The sequence below is a fragment of the Pagrus major genome, chromosome 13 (assembly GCF_040436345.1).
Source record: "Pagrus major chromosome 13, Pma_NU_1.0".
Lineage (NCBI taxonomy): Eukaryota > Metazoa > Chordata > Actinopteri > Spariformes > Sparidae > Pagrus > Pagrus major.
The window spans coordinates 761867-775906 of NC_133227.1; the positions used below are offsets into that span (position 1 = coordinate 761867).

The window sequence follows — 14040 nt, forward strand, 5'->3', positions numbered from 1 at the left end:
TTCATCTGTTGGTACATTTCAATCTTCATTTCCTGATGAGAAACGCTCACCCCATGTGAACTCTCAGCACTCGCAGACTTCCTGCGAACACTACCGCAGAGTCTAGACATGTGGATGCAGCCCAACTATCCCCAATCTGCCTGCATCCACAGGCATGTATGGAAACCTCTGAGCAGGATTTCTTTGATCAATTTTAGTATTCAGGTTGGCTCACAAACAGAAACATAACATACACATTCAGAAATACATTCGCTGAATAGAATCAAAGCACAACAGGCATCATGCTTCCTCTTTAAGAGGAAAAATGACCTTGATAGCAGCAGAAATAAGCCTCATAATAGCTGCACAAACAGCATGCATTGCCAAATAATCATTTTAAGACGTAAAGCTGCATTAATCAGTTTTGGCCAGTCGGGGGCAAATGAAATCCAACAAGCTGAGAGACACAAAGCTCCAACATGAATTTATAAAGTTTACACTGTATGGATAATTAATCAGCAAACAACTGCCCAAGCCCAGTTTATAATTTTCGTGTACACGTCTGTCGCATCGAAAGAGCTCACATAAAATTTCACATTTAGATGCTAGATGTTTGGATTTCTTAACCAGCTACTCACTAAGTTTGTGTTACTGGGCAGGGAGCGTATAGTAGAGTTCTCTGAGACCTGAACCTGGTCCATACCTGCACCTTTCAGAAGTGCCCAAGGCTATATTATTAATTACTATATATCAATATTATTCTTCAAAGAAAAAAACGCTATGCTCTCGAAAGGCTTTCTCATAAGCATACCTGCCAACATCATGTTGTAGAAAAGAGGGAGATTTTCTAGGGTACCGTAAATGGCTTACCCTCAACACTCCTGCCCCCGATAAGCCCACACCACAGTAAAATTACTTTTCAAGTGTCATCAATTCATAACTCACAGTTAAAAACAAACAATGTACAGAAAAGTGATCAAAAGTCAACATCTAAATTTATATCACAAAAATATCAAGTGCAAACATTGTGAGACAGTGTGTGAGGAGCCATCATTGCTGGATTGATGATCAAATGATGTAGGACTACAGTCTCCAGTGGAAGCAAGAGGACGAGCAACTGATATGGGAGAAAATTGTCATTAAAAAAAGAAGGTCTTTCACCAAGTGGAGTGAAATTTGAAAGCGTTTTTCTTCTTCTTGGGACCTGTTTTATCCATTTTCAGTGGTAAACTGAGTGGAGCGGACGGCTTGAGCGAGTGCAGTGACGAGATGCACATCAGGCAGGATCGTTTGCGAGCGCTTACCTCTGCCAGGTACCACGACACACATCCCACACAGAAACTGAGAAACACCCATTTGATTTGTATCACCGAGAAATTGAGATAATAACTGGAGAGAATACCAATCGAAAGCACAGCAGGAGAAAGGTTGAAAACAGGGAGACTTGGAGTGTTGGCAGGTGTGCAAAAATGACTCTGGGTCAGTCTGCAACTTTAGCACACAGTGGACTTATCAGAGCTTTCTTAAAAACAGCTGCTGGCTGCAAACTGTGTTGATAAAATCAAAGAGACTGATCCATAAAGTGAATAATCCTGTAATTGCACTGTAAATAGTTGTGGGTTTGCCACTTCAGGTAACTCTTTCCACAGTACACAGCCAGTTCAATGTCAACATAGATTAATGCAGCTTTAACTATTTCACCGGAAGCCCAGTTCTGTCACTAAAAGGAGCCCTAACACCACTTCACTCAAGCAAAGAAGGAGATTATGTTTGACTTTGGTGGAGAAAGACTGAGCAGATTGTGAACCCTCCCTGTTGGTGTAGACACAGGAGCCGACGTTACCCACCCGATCCACAACCTGCAGCGCCATATCAGCGTCACAGCAAGACGCGCTGTAGGACACCAGCGTTATGTTCTCGTTACCAGCGTCCAGGTTGGTGTTGAAGGTCCCGTTGCCCTTTTTGAGGCTAACACGATCGACTCCCGTCCCATCAGCCCCGTCACTGACCCGGACAGAGAGATCCCACATGGACAAGCTGCAGTTTTCAGAGCAGTTGGACTGCAGTCTGATCAGCTCGCACCTTGGCTCGGTGAAATCTGTCAACTATGAGGAGAAGAGAAAGTGGATAAATTCTGGGTCTGTAATTTTTGGATAAGTTCACGATAGTTTACAAAAGTTTCCTAAAAGGAACCGTGTAGTTTGTTGCTGCAGGGAAAATAGGTATTCATAGGTATAGGTATTAATTGCTAACATAACTTGATTACAAAGACATGTTTCCACCAGGAAACTTCAGAGAGAATTTTATTAGTAAATGTGAGTCATTACCGGGTTAATGATTGAGATACGCAGCATGATATAGTTTGTATCTCCGCCCCCCGGAGCCACAGCTTCAATGGTCAGGGTGAGGTCGGTACCCGATGGAGTGGTGCGAGGTGCTGAGAGGGTCACTGTGCCATTAGCACCTTTTCCAGCTTCCAGAATTAAACTGGTTGGAGATGTCGAGTCAAAACTTCGGCTGTTGGTGGCTTGGATGGTGAAGTTTCCTCCTATCCCATTGGTCATCACAGAGAAGGGCACAGTGTACGGTGTTCCTGGTGTCAAGATGCTGTTTGAATCAGCCTTAATACAGAGGGAATCAGGAATAAAACTCAGCCCTTTAACACTCTATCATTACGTAAATCTTTAAAGGGACACTTCCCCCCAAAATCAAAAATGCACGTTTCTTCTTACCTGTAGCGCTATTTATATGTCTAGTTTGTTTTGGTGTGAGTTGCCGAGTTTTGGAGATATTGGCCGTAGAGATGTCTCTCCAATTTCCTGAAACTAGATGGCACTTTGTGGTGCTCAAACGGCTAAAAAAAACACATTAGAAAAACTCAACAAAAATGTCTCTTTCAGCACCACAAGCTGATTTCCATCTAGTTTCATGACATTCGAGTGAAGGCAGACATCTCAAGGGCCGAAATCCAAAACTCAGCCACTCACAGCAAAACAATCTAGATGATAAATACAGGTAAAAATCTGTGTTTTTGATTTAGGGGTGAGCTGTCCCTGTAAACTTTTATGTTCCTGTGGATGAGGACTCACAGTAATAGTCAGATTGGAGGATCTGAGGGTGGTGGCAAACTGCCTTTGGAAGACTTCTGAAGCTCTGGAGGTACCGCTGTCATTCCTCCCCTTCACCCGCACCACAAACTCCACCGATGGTGTCCTGTTAAAGTGAACCAGGAAGTTTCCACTCCCCTGTGTTTCCACAACTCCTTTGATCTCCTCTGACCCCAACAGATCAACCAGAGCGACTTCTGTCAGCGTGGCGGTGTCACTCCCCGTTAAAGACACCAACAAGCTACTGTTGACACCTTTTAAAGAAAAAGAAAATGTATCATCTCTGACTTGATGTGATGTTACATCAGTGAACCATTAAATTCACATCTGAACAGTTTCCCTTACCAGCTCTGGGACGCGAGTCAAGAACATCAAATCCCCCCATCGGGCCCTGCGATGCCTCCACAAAGTCAAACAGGAAGTCAATAGGACTCTGACCTGTACATTTAAAATAAATGGGAGGAAAAAACACATTTTAATCAAAAGAGAAGAGATCTTCAGTGACTGATTTTTATGCCTCAACAAACTAAATAAACAAGCTCTCTTTGTTTTCACGACAGAATAAACTGAATAAACAAACTGACCTTAAAGGACAACACAATACTGGTTTACTTTGTTTATATTTGGCGGACCCTGCCACCTTTCTAGTTTCAAACAGTGTTCTGGGGACCTTATTTTCCTCTGAGAACAGCTTGTTTATTCAGTTATGGAAAAAATGTATATTTGCATTATTACCTCATTAATATTGTAAATATTAAAATTCTCAGTTTGAATTTCTTCAACAAAACTACATACTGCCCTTTTTGATATTTGTAGATGTGTAGCTTTAGTGGGATCTAAGGAGGACACAGTTTGAGCTAACATGGAGAGCAGCCATGTTTTTCACACGTTACCTGAAACAATGATGTTTTGGACATGAATTGAAAAACGTTCATTTAGGTGAACAAGGTCAACGACAACATGGCTCAGGTTTTGCGATCAAATCAAAGAGTTCTCACCCGTGACCTTCAGAGTGTAGGGATCAGCTGACACCATTTTCACTTCCCATCGTCCAACTTGTTTTTTTAGCTTCAGAGTGATGAAGTTTCCCACTGACTTGGTTGCAGTGATCACTGATCCTGTCGTGTCGCCGCTTTGCTGAGATTCACCTTCAGACAAAGAACAGTAATAAGCACAAGAATTACTGTGATTAGATGTGCTGCGTTTAGTATTTTTAAACATCAAAACTTTTTCACATCATAAGGAAAATAATTTAACTGCAAGTTAATGTTTGAGGCCACTTTTCTTATAAACCCTGTTGATTCCTGTCGCAAACAAGATCTTTGTCTTAAAATGCACTTTAAAAGCTTTTTTCCGAACAGTGCAAGAAATTATAAAATCTGAGATGATTTTCAAAATGAATCAAATTAATTTGCTGTATGGCTGCAACTACTAATTATTTTCATTAGAGATTATCTGCTGGTTAATTAATCTATAAAATGTCAAACGATTGTAAGAAAATGCTCATCAAAATTCGCCTTTCAACACCCAAAGACTCTTCATTTTATATCATAACTGACAAAGGAAAGCATCAAATCTTTATAATCAAGACGCTGGAACCTAAAATTATTTGATATTTTTGCTCGTAAAATGACTGTAACTATTAATAGAATATCAACAAATCGATGAATCAACTAATTGTTGCAGCTCTGTCCAATAATCGTAGCGATTCCACTGTAATTAACAGATTTATGTCCAAATCAATCAAGCAAATTTCTTAAAAGCCTGCGGATGTAAAATGTGGTGTAGGGGAGAGTAGAGACTGCCAGTGTTCTGCAATTATATCGTGATGACGCAAATTGGCATACTGATGGTAAATTAGTACATGTAAAGCCTAAACTAGAGTGATCATAAAGAGAAAACGCAGTGTTACCTGTGGGGCTGATGACAGTGAAAGTGACGGAGCGCCCAGTGATGTAAACTATCGGGTCTGTTACCGTTTCATCGACCATGAAAGTGAAGTTATCGGCCTTTCCTGGGTTCCTGGCTGCCTGCAGGAGGGTCACCTGGGGGTGACATTAAACAGATGACTCAGCTGAAATCTTTGAATTGACAGAAGTAACTCGAAGTGAGATCTTTGTGATATTACCAGAGAGGAGCTGGAGGACTCTGTAATGATGCTGATGGCCTCAGGGAGCTCACTCGTTGTGACTTCTATAGCCAGACCTCCTGAGGTCTGAGCCAGGTCTCTGTACAGCTGGACATCTGACGCTGTTATCCTGCTGTTTTGTTGCCTGTCATCACGCCGTCTCCTGCGATTGAGCGCCGCCGAGTTTGTAATCATGAAGTTCACCTGAAGAGGAAAAAATGGGAATGAAATACAGATTAAGAAAGGTAAGTACGGTCTATAATAAACATAAATGTGGGTATAAAGTACAAAAAATTACTTCTTCTAAAGAAGGTACAGTCATAATTTCTTTATCATGTTAAAAAATGTTTTTATCTGCATATTATTTTCTCTATCAATCAATCAATGACTATATCAAATGTCAGGAAATGGTGAGAAAGTTTTGTTCAATCAGCGGTCCCAAACTAAAAAATATTCAGTTTACATTTGGTTTATAAAAAAATTAGGACTCAATACAAGCAGTGGATTCATGTTGTAATGGTTAGCACTGAACTTCAAATCCAGTCATCTGAGCTCAAATCTTGGTGGAACCAAGTTTAAAGAGGGCGACGCTTAAAAGAGTTCAGCTAAAAACACAACTGGAACCATGCAATGTTGGTATTTTCTCTTATAAAAAAAAACATTTAATAGATTATCAAAATTGCAGCCCATTCATTTTCTGTCCATCCACTAATTGTTGCAGCTCTCTAATGTTTCTGGGCCATACTGGCTCTTTGTCCCATCAGAGGAATCAAATAAACTCAGGAGTGTTTCACTGAATTTAGTCCCACCCAAAGGTGTTGCTACAGCTGGTGTGTGATGCACAACAGTACATCACACACCAGCGTTGTTAACTGTCAGCCCAGTTGCCAGTTGAGTATAATGTTGGCAAATACTGAATGTAGGATCCAGTAGTCTGTCACCCATATTTTACAGTATAAACATACATGTTAATGTATGTATGATTTACTTTTACTTGTACTTTTGATACTTAAGTACATTTAATTGCTACTTTTACTCAGGTAAAGGATCAAAATACTTTTTCTACCACTGATTTTTGTTTTTTTAATAAATAATTTAAAGTTGCAACATAAAGAACGCTCAAGTTTCAACATCTGCAATTTGCAGAAACGTACATTGCCAATGTTAAGTCTAGTGACTTGGTTGATTGTACAAAGGGAATAATTACACAAACAAAAACAATAAAAAAATCCAAACAGATGTCATGAAATAAAGTAAAACATGTGTTTGTCCATACTGACACACTGATTAGAGACTCACCACTGACTGGGTCCGCTCTATGAGTGCTGTCGCTGTGCTCTTCAGCTGTTTGTCTTTAGCAGCTGCATCCGTGAAGAGGAAGATCTCAGCATTAGGAGGAGCACTCGTTAAAGCCAGCTATAAGAGGAAGAGAAGATGGCATAGCAAGGATAGTTTTAGTTGTTTACACATTAGTCATTTGGGACAGATTTTAAAGTAGTAGAAGCTACACGTCACAACACCTTTAGCGCCGAAAGACTCGGTTCCTGCTCGTCTCCTCCTCCAGATGCTGATAGTTCATTAATAACAGTCTGGAAGACGGTGGAGTCTGTCGTCTTTACCGGCGGCCCAACATCTGAGTTTCAGGTGGAGAGAGGAGAAAGAAGTTTGTTTATGTTCTTTATCCTCACCAAATAAATTATTTGACAAACTAGTAGCATCCTGAAGATCCTACCTGGATCATTGAAACGCACAAGAATGTAAGCTGCAGGCTCGTCCTCTGTTCCCACTTCACTGTCGATTATGGAGGAAGTGACGGTTTTCACTGCTTCAATGTCATCACTCATGCTTTTTGTGGTGTCGATCACAAAGCAAAGAGCTTTACTGGATCTTTTGGAGATTCCAATCATCCTTAGGGGTGGAGAGAGACGGTCAAAATGAAGAGATAAACAAAATTGTACTACACGTCCTGAGAGTACATAACTGAAACATGCAGAAAGGGTTTCTTACTGTAGGAACGGTCTGTCACCAGCATCCTCTCGAATGTCCTGTAGCAGCTCACTGGTCGCAGCTATCGCCATATTTGCTGCGGCTGTGTGGAGATGTCCATGGCTGGCGCCGAAACTGTCTTTGTTGATCCCACCTATAGGTTCGATGGTACTTGTCTGATCAACTGCTCCACCGTGACTGCATTTTCCTATTCAAGATATACACATTTTTGTTTAGTTTTTAATCATATCAGACTTTTCAGACAAGTACTATACTGGTTAAATACTTGTTTCTACAGACCACTGTGTGCAACTCTTTTAAACTTGTTTAAAAATGTTTAACTTGAATCACCTCATGAATATTAGCTAACAACCATGATAATGTGACTGCAGACAGATGGCAGCTGACTCAGTGCAGTAAGCAACAAGGTCAGGGCGTATCCCTTACAGTGCATCTGGAGGAGGAGAGGGTGGAAAATTTCTCCAAGGCATAAATAACACAACAGGGCAAAATGCAACAACAATAGAGGAGGCGAAACAAAGCTCCGACAGAAAAGTTCACAATGCAAAGATCAGTTTTCAAACGCCACAATGTGAATGAACAGAGCCCGAGGCTGCGCTCCAAATCACACACTTCTTCTTTTTACTCTTTGTACCTACTGCAGCTGTCCAAATACTGTTGCAGGCAGTATGCATGCAATGAGGACATACTACTTTGTGCCGTGAACTTTAACCCTCTTGGTCATACATCTGTAGCAGTCCATAGTGCAAAAACTTGAAGTAAAAAGAAACAGTATTCAATTGGGAAAGCAAATCTTCTGTCTTTGCCCTCTACGATAAGCTGGCTTGCATACTGCAAAATGTGGCCAGATGTCACTGTTCTGTACTTTAAAAGACAGTTTCTAGGTAAAATTAAAACATTAAAAACAAAGTTGAGAAAACCAGCATCCAAATTACTTTGTAAAAAAAAGTAGAATTTACTTTACTACTTTACTACTAACTGAGTAGTGATAAAATTAAAGGCATACTATTTAAAATTTCTACATTAAATTGTCAAAACCAACAAAAACTTTACCCCAAATGTTTCCAACAATGTTCAAACCCTTATTCAAGGTATCGAGCCGTTTCATTTGGTCGCCTGGCGCCCTCGAAAGTGGACGAGGCATGACTAAACATTATCTCATCCATGAACATTTCTGCCTGAGTCACATTGATTTTAATCAGCAATGGTGGCTGTTTAACAATGAAGACAGATCCCACGCTACAGTACGTACGTCTTCTTGTTTTAATTGAGGGATTCCTAGTGGTAGAAATGACATGTGTGTTTGAAACTCCAAAATAAAAGGATTTAAGTGGACCTTGAGTCAGGATTGTTTTGTCCACTTCATGCTTTTCCTGTAGGCACCTTTGACGCTGAAACCTGAAACCTTTGACATGATGTGACTGCACAGACAGTGTGACACCAGAACCGTGAAACATTGTATGGAGGATGGCTTCTGATTTCAATCAGCTGTTATGTAACTAACAAAACAACTGGGTTTAAACTGTTGATTTTGTTCTGATAAAACAGGTTTTAAGGCTCAGTACATATAACAAGTGCATTGTTGTTAATAGGACGGACTGTATTATGTAGTTGAAACATTGCTGCGACGTTACTAAGACGTTATGCCAGATGTGTGTTGGGTTAAGCTATGTGCATCTCAAACAAAAGGACATATTACACACAGACATTAAACTGTATTATGGTTTAGTTCATTTTATAAAATCTTTGCAATGTTATACACATAATAGAATTTGTTGATGAATTAACCACTGTTCAATTTAAAGGAAATGTTACAGTAGATCAAAAGTGGACTCTTAAAGGGTAACTCCACCAATTTTACACATTAAAGTGGCACCAGGTTTTGAAATGGAGGAGAATGTTTTGGAATAAAATAGGGTTGATATCTCTGACTCTCATTTGTTTTTAAACTGTCCATAATGAGTCCTGCAGTGTTATAGGAGTGCAATGCTCAACCAGCTTACCAAAACCTGGCGCCTACACTACCCACAATGCAACCTAGACACTGAGTGACATCGCTGGAGGTAATTTATCAGATTACAGTCAGCTTCCTCTGGAGTCACAAAAGGCTTTCTACTACTTTTTCCACATAGGAAGTCGTACTTGCCACTAAACACACTAATGTGTAAAATTGGTGGAGTTACCCTTTAAGAACATATCTATACGTTCATGTGAACATTTCGGTTCGATTCAAATTCTTTTACATTATGACTGAAAGTATAATGCTTTGGTATTCGTGGTTGAATCAATCATTTACCTTTTGGTTTGGTTGAGACTAAAGGCACAATCCCAAAATATCCCGAGGTCAGTATCTGCCCCTCTATGATGTCCTCCAAGATGTTGTTCGTGCAGTTGTCTCCATCACAGTTGCGACATGTCGCCCTGCTTTCTTCTGCGGAAGTATAAATCAACTTTTTAACCATTTTCTTCTGTGAAAATTTTTTTCTGCAATCACATCCAAATTGCATTCCTCTCCGGTGTTGCCATCTGATTATTAACACAGCGAGACATCACATCAAACCATCTCTTTACCTGCTATGTTACCAATGCTGGTGTCGGATCTGATCAGATTAGCGTTTGGGACTTTTTTCCCCAGCTCCACCCAGTTACTGTGACTGTAGAAGTCCTTCAAGTTCACAAAAGAAAATGAAGGATAAGGTCATTTGAATTATTTACAAGCGTTCAATAAACAGCATTAGTTTCAAAAACAATGATAAATACCTGTGTGGGGTGACAAATCTCTCCCAGTTTCTGCCTTGCTGCCTCAACATTTTCTTGCTTGATGCTTGCTTTGATAGCCACGAGTCCCTCAGTGATGATTTTCCTTCCTTGGACAAACATCTCTTCATCAAAGTGGAAGCTTGCATTGAGGGCATGACGGATGTCCACGCGTATATTCATCAGTGTGATGAAAGTAATGGCTCGACGGAAACTCTTGGATGATTTTGGTGCGCCGCAGGCCACAGCGACACCCTTTGCAGTGTAAGGCTGTGACTACACACAGACAGTCAAAGTCAAATACCAACATTACTACACGTCATGCATTTATTTCAGGGAAAAAATAAATCACTGAGGTGAATTCTTACAGGAAAAGAGAAGTCTGTCCCCTCAGCTTGAGCCAGAGCACGACACACCTGCACGGCGGTATCTAAAATCGCTCTCTCGGTTATTTCCAGGTGATTCAGAGAATCTCCTGGCAATATCCCAAACCCCTGAGCTCCAGTGAGCAGGAGCAGGACACACAACACAGCCCGCCCTGAAGACATCGCTCCTCAACCTGACTAATATTCTGAGGAAGACAGAAACACATTTATTTAACTCCTTCAGTGGTTCATCACCTGTTAGGCTCAAAGATAGGTGCTTGGATGTTTTGGTTTATAACTGAGAGAGCTGGGCTTAAATAGACTTTTGTCTATAATGTTCACTAGACATATCACTGACTCTATAACTGGAACTCCATAAAATCTCTTGTCAACATTAGAGTTACACTTAACAAGAACTATTATAATAAATGGTAATTTTATCGTTAATTAAGCTTTAGTAATAGTCATTTTACTGATAACAAACAATGAAAAGCTTGTGACGGTTTCAGGGGTAACGGTTTTATTGTGTTTTGTTTTTGTTTTTACCTGGGGTGCCAGTCAAGGCTCAGCCTGACAATTTTTAAAATCCGATCCCTCTCGATTAAACCACACAACGGGTGCATAAATTCAAACAAAATTCATACAACCTTAGAACAAAGGTGAACAAACAAAAAAAAAAACACTTTCTTTTTCTTTTAACACTGTATTTCTCACAACAAGGAAAACAACAAACAATGTCCGCTTCTCCAGCTCAGTTCAGTTCAATTACAAAAAAAACCCCAACACAAAACAACTGGCTTTTCAGTTTATACCCAGCGAAAAAAAACAATTATTCTTCTTTCAACAAAAAAAACCTTTTTTATTCCATGGGCTAGAAAAAAAGAAAAAGAAAAAAAAAACATTATCTTCCACAGATTTGGTCTTGGTCTCACCAGCCTGTAACCTGGGACTCCTCCGACATGGGGAAACACAGCGTCCTTAATCCCGTGCTCCAGCCAATTGTTAGCCCGCTACGGCAGGCGATCACGGTCGGAAGTCAAGGTAATAACTACCTGATACCTTTTTGCCCTGATCTGCCGCAGTTTCCGGTCTAGAAACTCCGCACTGTATTGCATTGGACTGTACTTCTCCTCTTTTCCGTGCCGATCCGTCCACCCGAGAAAAGCCGGTAGCGCGCCGCCATGTTGGGTTTTTTTTCGTCATATTTAATGGAAGGTCGCGTACCTGTCTCCAGGCAACCGGTGACGTCAGATGAGGGAGGCGGTTTTCCAGAAAGCTCACCTCCCTCAGCTCGTTACAAGCTTTATAAACTTTATGATCTTCATCCAAATAATGATTTAGATTTAATTTCTGATTCTGATGACGTGTTACCGCATTACTAACACACTGGAATTCCACCAGTGCTGTAACTTAAACTCTAAAAACAACAAAAATAATCATTTAAATGCAACCAGCTCACTCCTAACTACAACAACCTATGTTATGTGACAAACATCATTTATGATTACACACAGCCTTCCCATACAGCTCTAGCACTCAGTCTTCTCTGTATATCCTCACATGAGCCGTGTAAATCACACTCAAATCTCAAAATCAAAGCATGAGCACTGAACTATTTAAACTCACCAACTCACTTCTTTGGTTTGTCATAAAGGTTTTCTTCTTGTGTTACAGAACATTTTTAAACAACGGTCTGGCATAAAGTAATGAAAATCTGATCAGGCATTACCAATATGGATGAGACAAAGGAGTAACGTACCTTAGGGCTCGAGGTCGTCCTGTGCACTTTATCATTATTGTGTCAGCACCTGCTTTACAGCGTTTCATGGAAAAGGGCGTTGGACATTGCAGAACTTGTTCTACCTGTTGCTTTGGCATTGAAATGTTAATGTCAGTTTGGTAATGAAGGTGGTACCAACATGATGCCATGAAAGCGCCTTTCACATCACCATCTTTCACTTTGAGGTTTAGATTTTTTAATTTTGTGAGTCTGTGTTTAGCTTAATTGTGAAACAATCTATATGTCTTCTGTATTTGCAGGCATTTCAGTTTTTCAGAGTCATTGGCTAAACAGCAAATAAACTTCTGATAAATCTTTGCACTAAGCTGACCTGGCAAACACTGGTGCTGAATAAATCTTGAATATCTGAAAGAGTAGATAGTGAAACCTTTTCCTTTTAGGTGTGTGTGTTGCGTACACAAGGGCACTCAGCATTCTTGTGTGGTAGTGACTGATACAAACCTCCTGGTTGTTGACATGTCTTTTGAATGGCATCCTACATTCTTCTTAAGAAAAAAAACTGCATGGTGGTTGTTTCAGTTTCAGTTTACGTCCATGTCTGTGCAGACTCATGTCACACATGTAGTGAAGACTTTAAAGGAATGAAATAAGAGTTAGTTCAGGGGAATGGAAGTTATCAGCATATTAACATGTATTATTCTAGTGAATAATTACAAGTAAGGAACATGATGTCCTCACTTAAAGACTATTTTTACAGATGAGTACAGAGGACTGAGAGCTTCATCATTTGGTGCAACAACAACTCAATATCAGCAGAACCAATGAGATTGTTTGGGCTACTGCTGTATGTCTATGAGTGTGCAAGTTCATTAAGAAAAACAAAAAAACAGTCAAATTCCCTCAGCCCAGTAGCCAGGATATCACGTTAGCAGTGAACATTTCTGCAAACCACAGTAACGTCCGAGCTTGACATGTGTACCAAACGTGGCATTTCACGTTCACATTATATGCTTATTGGCCACCTGCCACAGCAGAAGGTGGAGGGATGGGTGGTGGTGGTGTCGTTGCAAGCTGACAAGGCTGGAAAAGAAGGACACCTGTCCACAGTTCACGCGGTTTTAGTGGCGACAGAGCCATGTGTTTTGTGAGAAGAGCTTCAGACATTTCCAGCGGTGTTTGTGGCAACCAAAACCATCTATTTTGTGTGTTTTCCTGACCCTAACCAAGTGCAGAAACGTACTTGGCCATTTATGCATTCACATGTTTGGTCAATGAAGCTGATTCTGATAGAACATGAAGAAGCTACAAATTGTAAAACATGGATGCTTCTCACACACAGAAGATCTACGTATATAATCACCACAGTTTCAAGGTAGACACCTAAGATTACTGTCACCAATTGAGTGTCCAAGTGTTCCGTATTGTGTTTTCATGCAACAGGATAGAGAACCCAATTTGGAGAAGTGCTCAATTAAATGATAATGGGAACATTAATAGGGGACGCACCTAAAGAAAAAGGATCCAAGTTGAATTTTAGTGAAACAAAGGTCAGCACGATAGCATCAGCAAACTGTTACACTCAGGACAAAGTCATTTTTGTTGTCTGCCGCTCCCTCATGAAACAATGGGACAGTTTATGTTGGACTAGTGATTGTTTCCTTTTCTACATGTACCCTTCTTTCATCTCTACGTCACAATTTGGTGATAACAACCACTGACGATGTTTGATTTATTTAGTGTGAATAATTACCTGTTGCTGCATTTCTAAGACTGATGCTGATTCAGTGCAATACTTACTTGTTGTTACAAGACTTGTTACCAATTATGCAGATATATGACGTAGTTTTTACCCTCTGATGATGTAATGTGGCACTGCAAGGTCACCTTTCTCCCAAAAGAAATACAGTGAGTGAGTGGACATAACTTTTTTTTTCAGCTTTATTGTCTCATCCTTTA

The 14040-nt window shown here is 40.2% G+C and overlaps 1 protein-coding gene across 1 annotated transcript; it reads right to left on the bottom strand.

Annotated features, from left to right (window-relative positions):
• On the bottom strand, positions 1-10955 carry LOC141006920 (von Willebrand factor A domain-containing protein 7-like). Its single transcript, XM_073479223.1, has 16 exons — positions 10890-10955; positions 10347-10549; positions 9982-10254; positions 9793-9886; positions 9518-9652; positions 7222-7408; positions 6947-7122; positions 6735-6847; positions 6514-6630; positions 5215-5418; positions 4999-5131; positions 4085-4234; positions 3432-3524; positions 3069-3340; positions 2307-2600; positions 1-2084 (listed from the first exon to the last, which is right to left on the bottom strand). The coding sequence occupies exons 2-16, from the start codon at positions 10524-10526 to the stop codon at positions 1677-1679; spliced, it is 2829 nt and encodes a 942-aa protein (XP_073335324.1). The 5' UTR covers positions 10527-10549; positions 10890-10955; the 3' UTR covers positions 1-1676.
• Positions 10956-14040: the final 3085 nt, after the last annotated feature.

Coding starts and splice junctions, on each gene's coding strand:
- LOC141006920 (XM_073479223.1), bottom strand. CDS start 10,526: ATGTCTTCAGGGCGGGCTGTGTTGTGTGTCCTGCTCCTGCTCACTGGA. Junction 10,255..10,346: donor GGACAGACTTCTCTTTTCCT/GTAAGAATTCAC, acceptor GTCTGTGTGTAG/TCACAGCCTTACACTGCAAA. Junction 6,631..6,734: donor CGAGTCTTTCGGCGCTAAAG/GTGTTGTGACGT, acceptor TTCCTCTTATAG/CTGGCTTTAACGAGTGCTCC.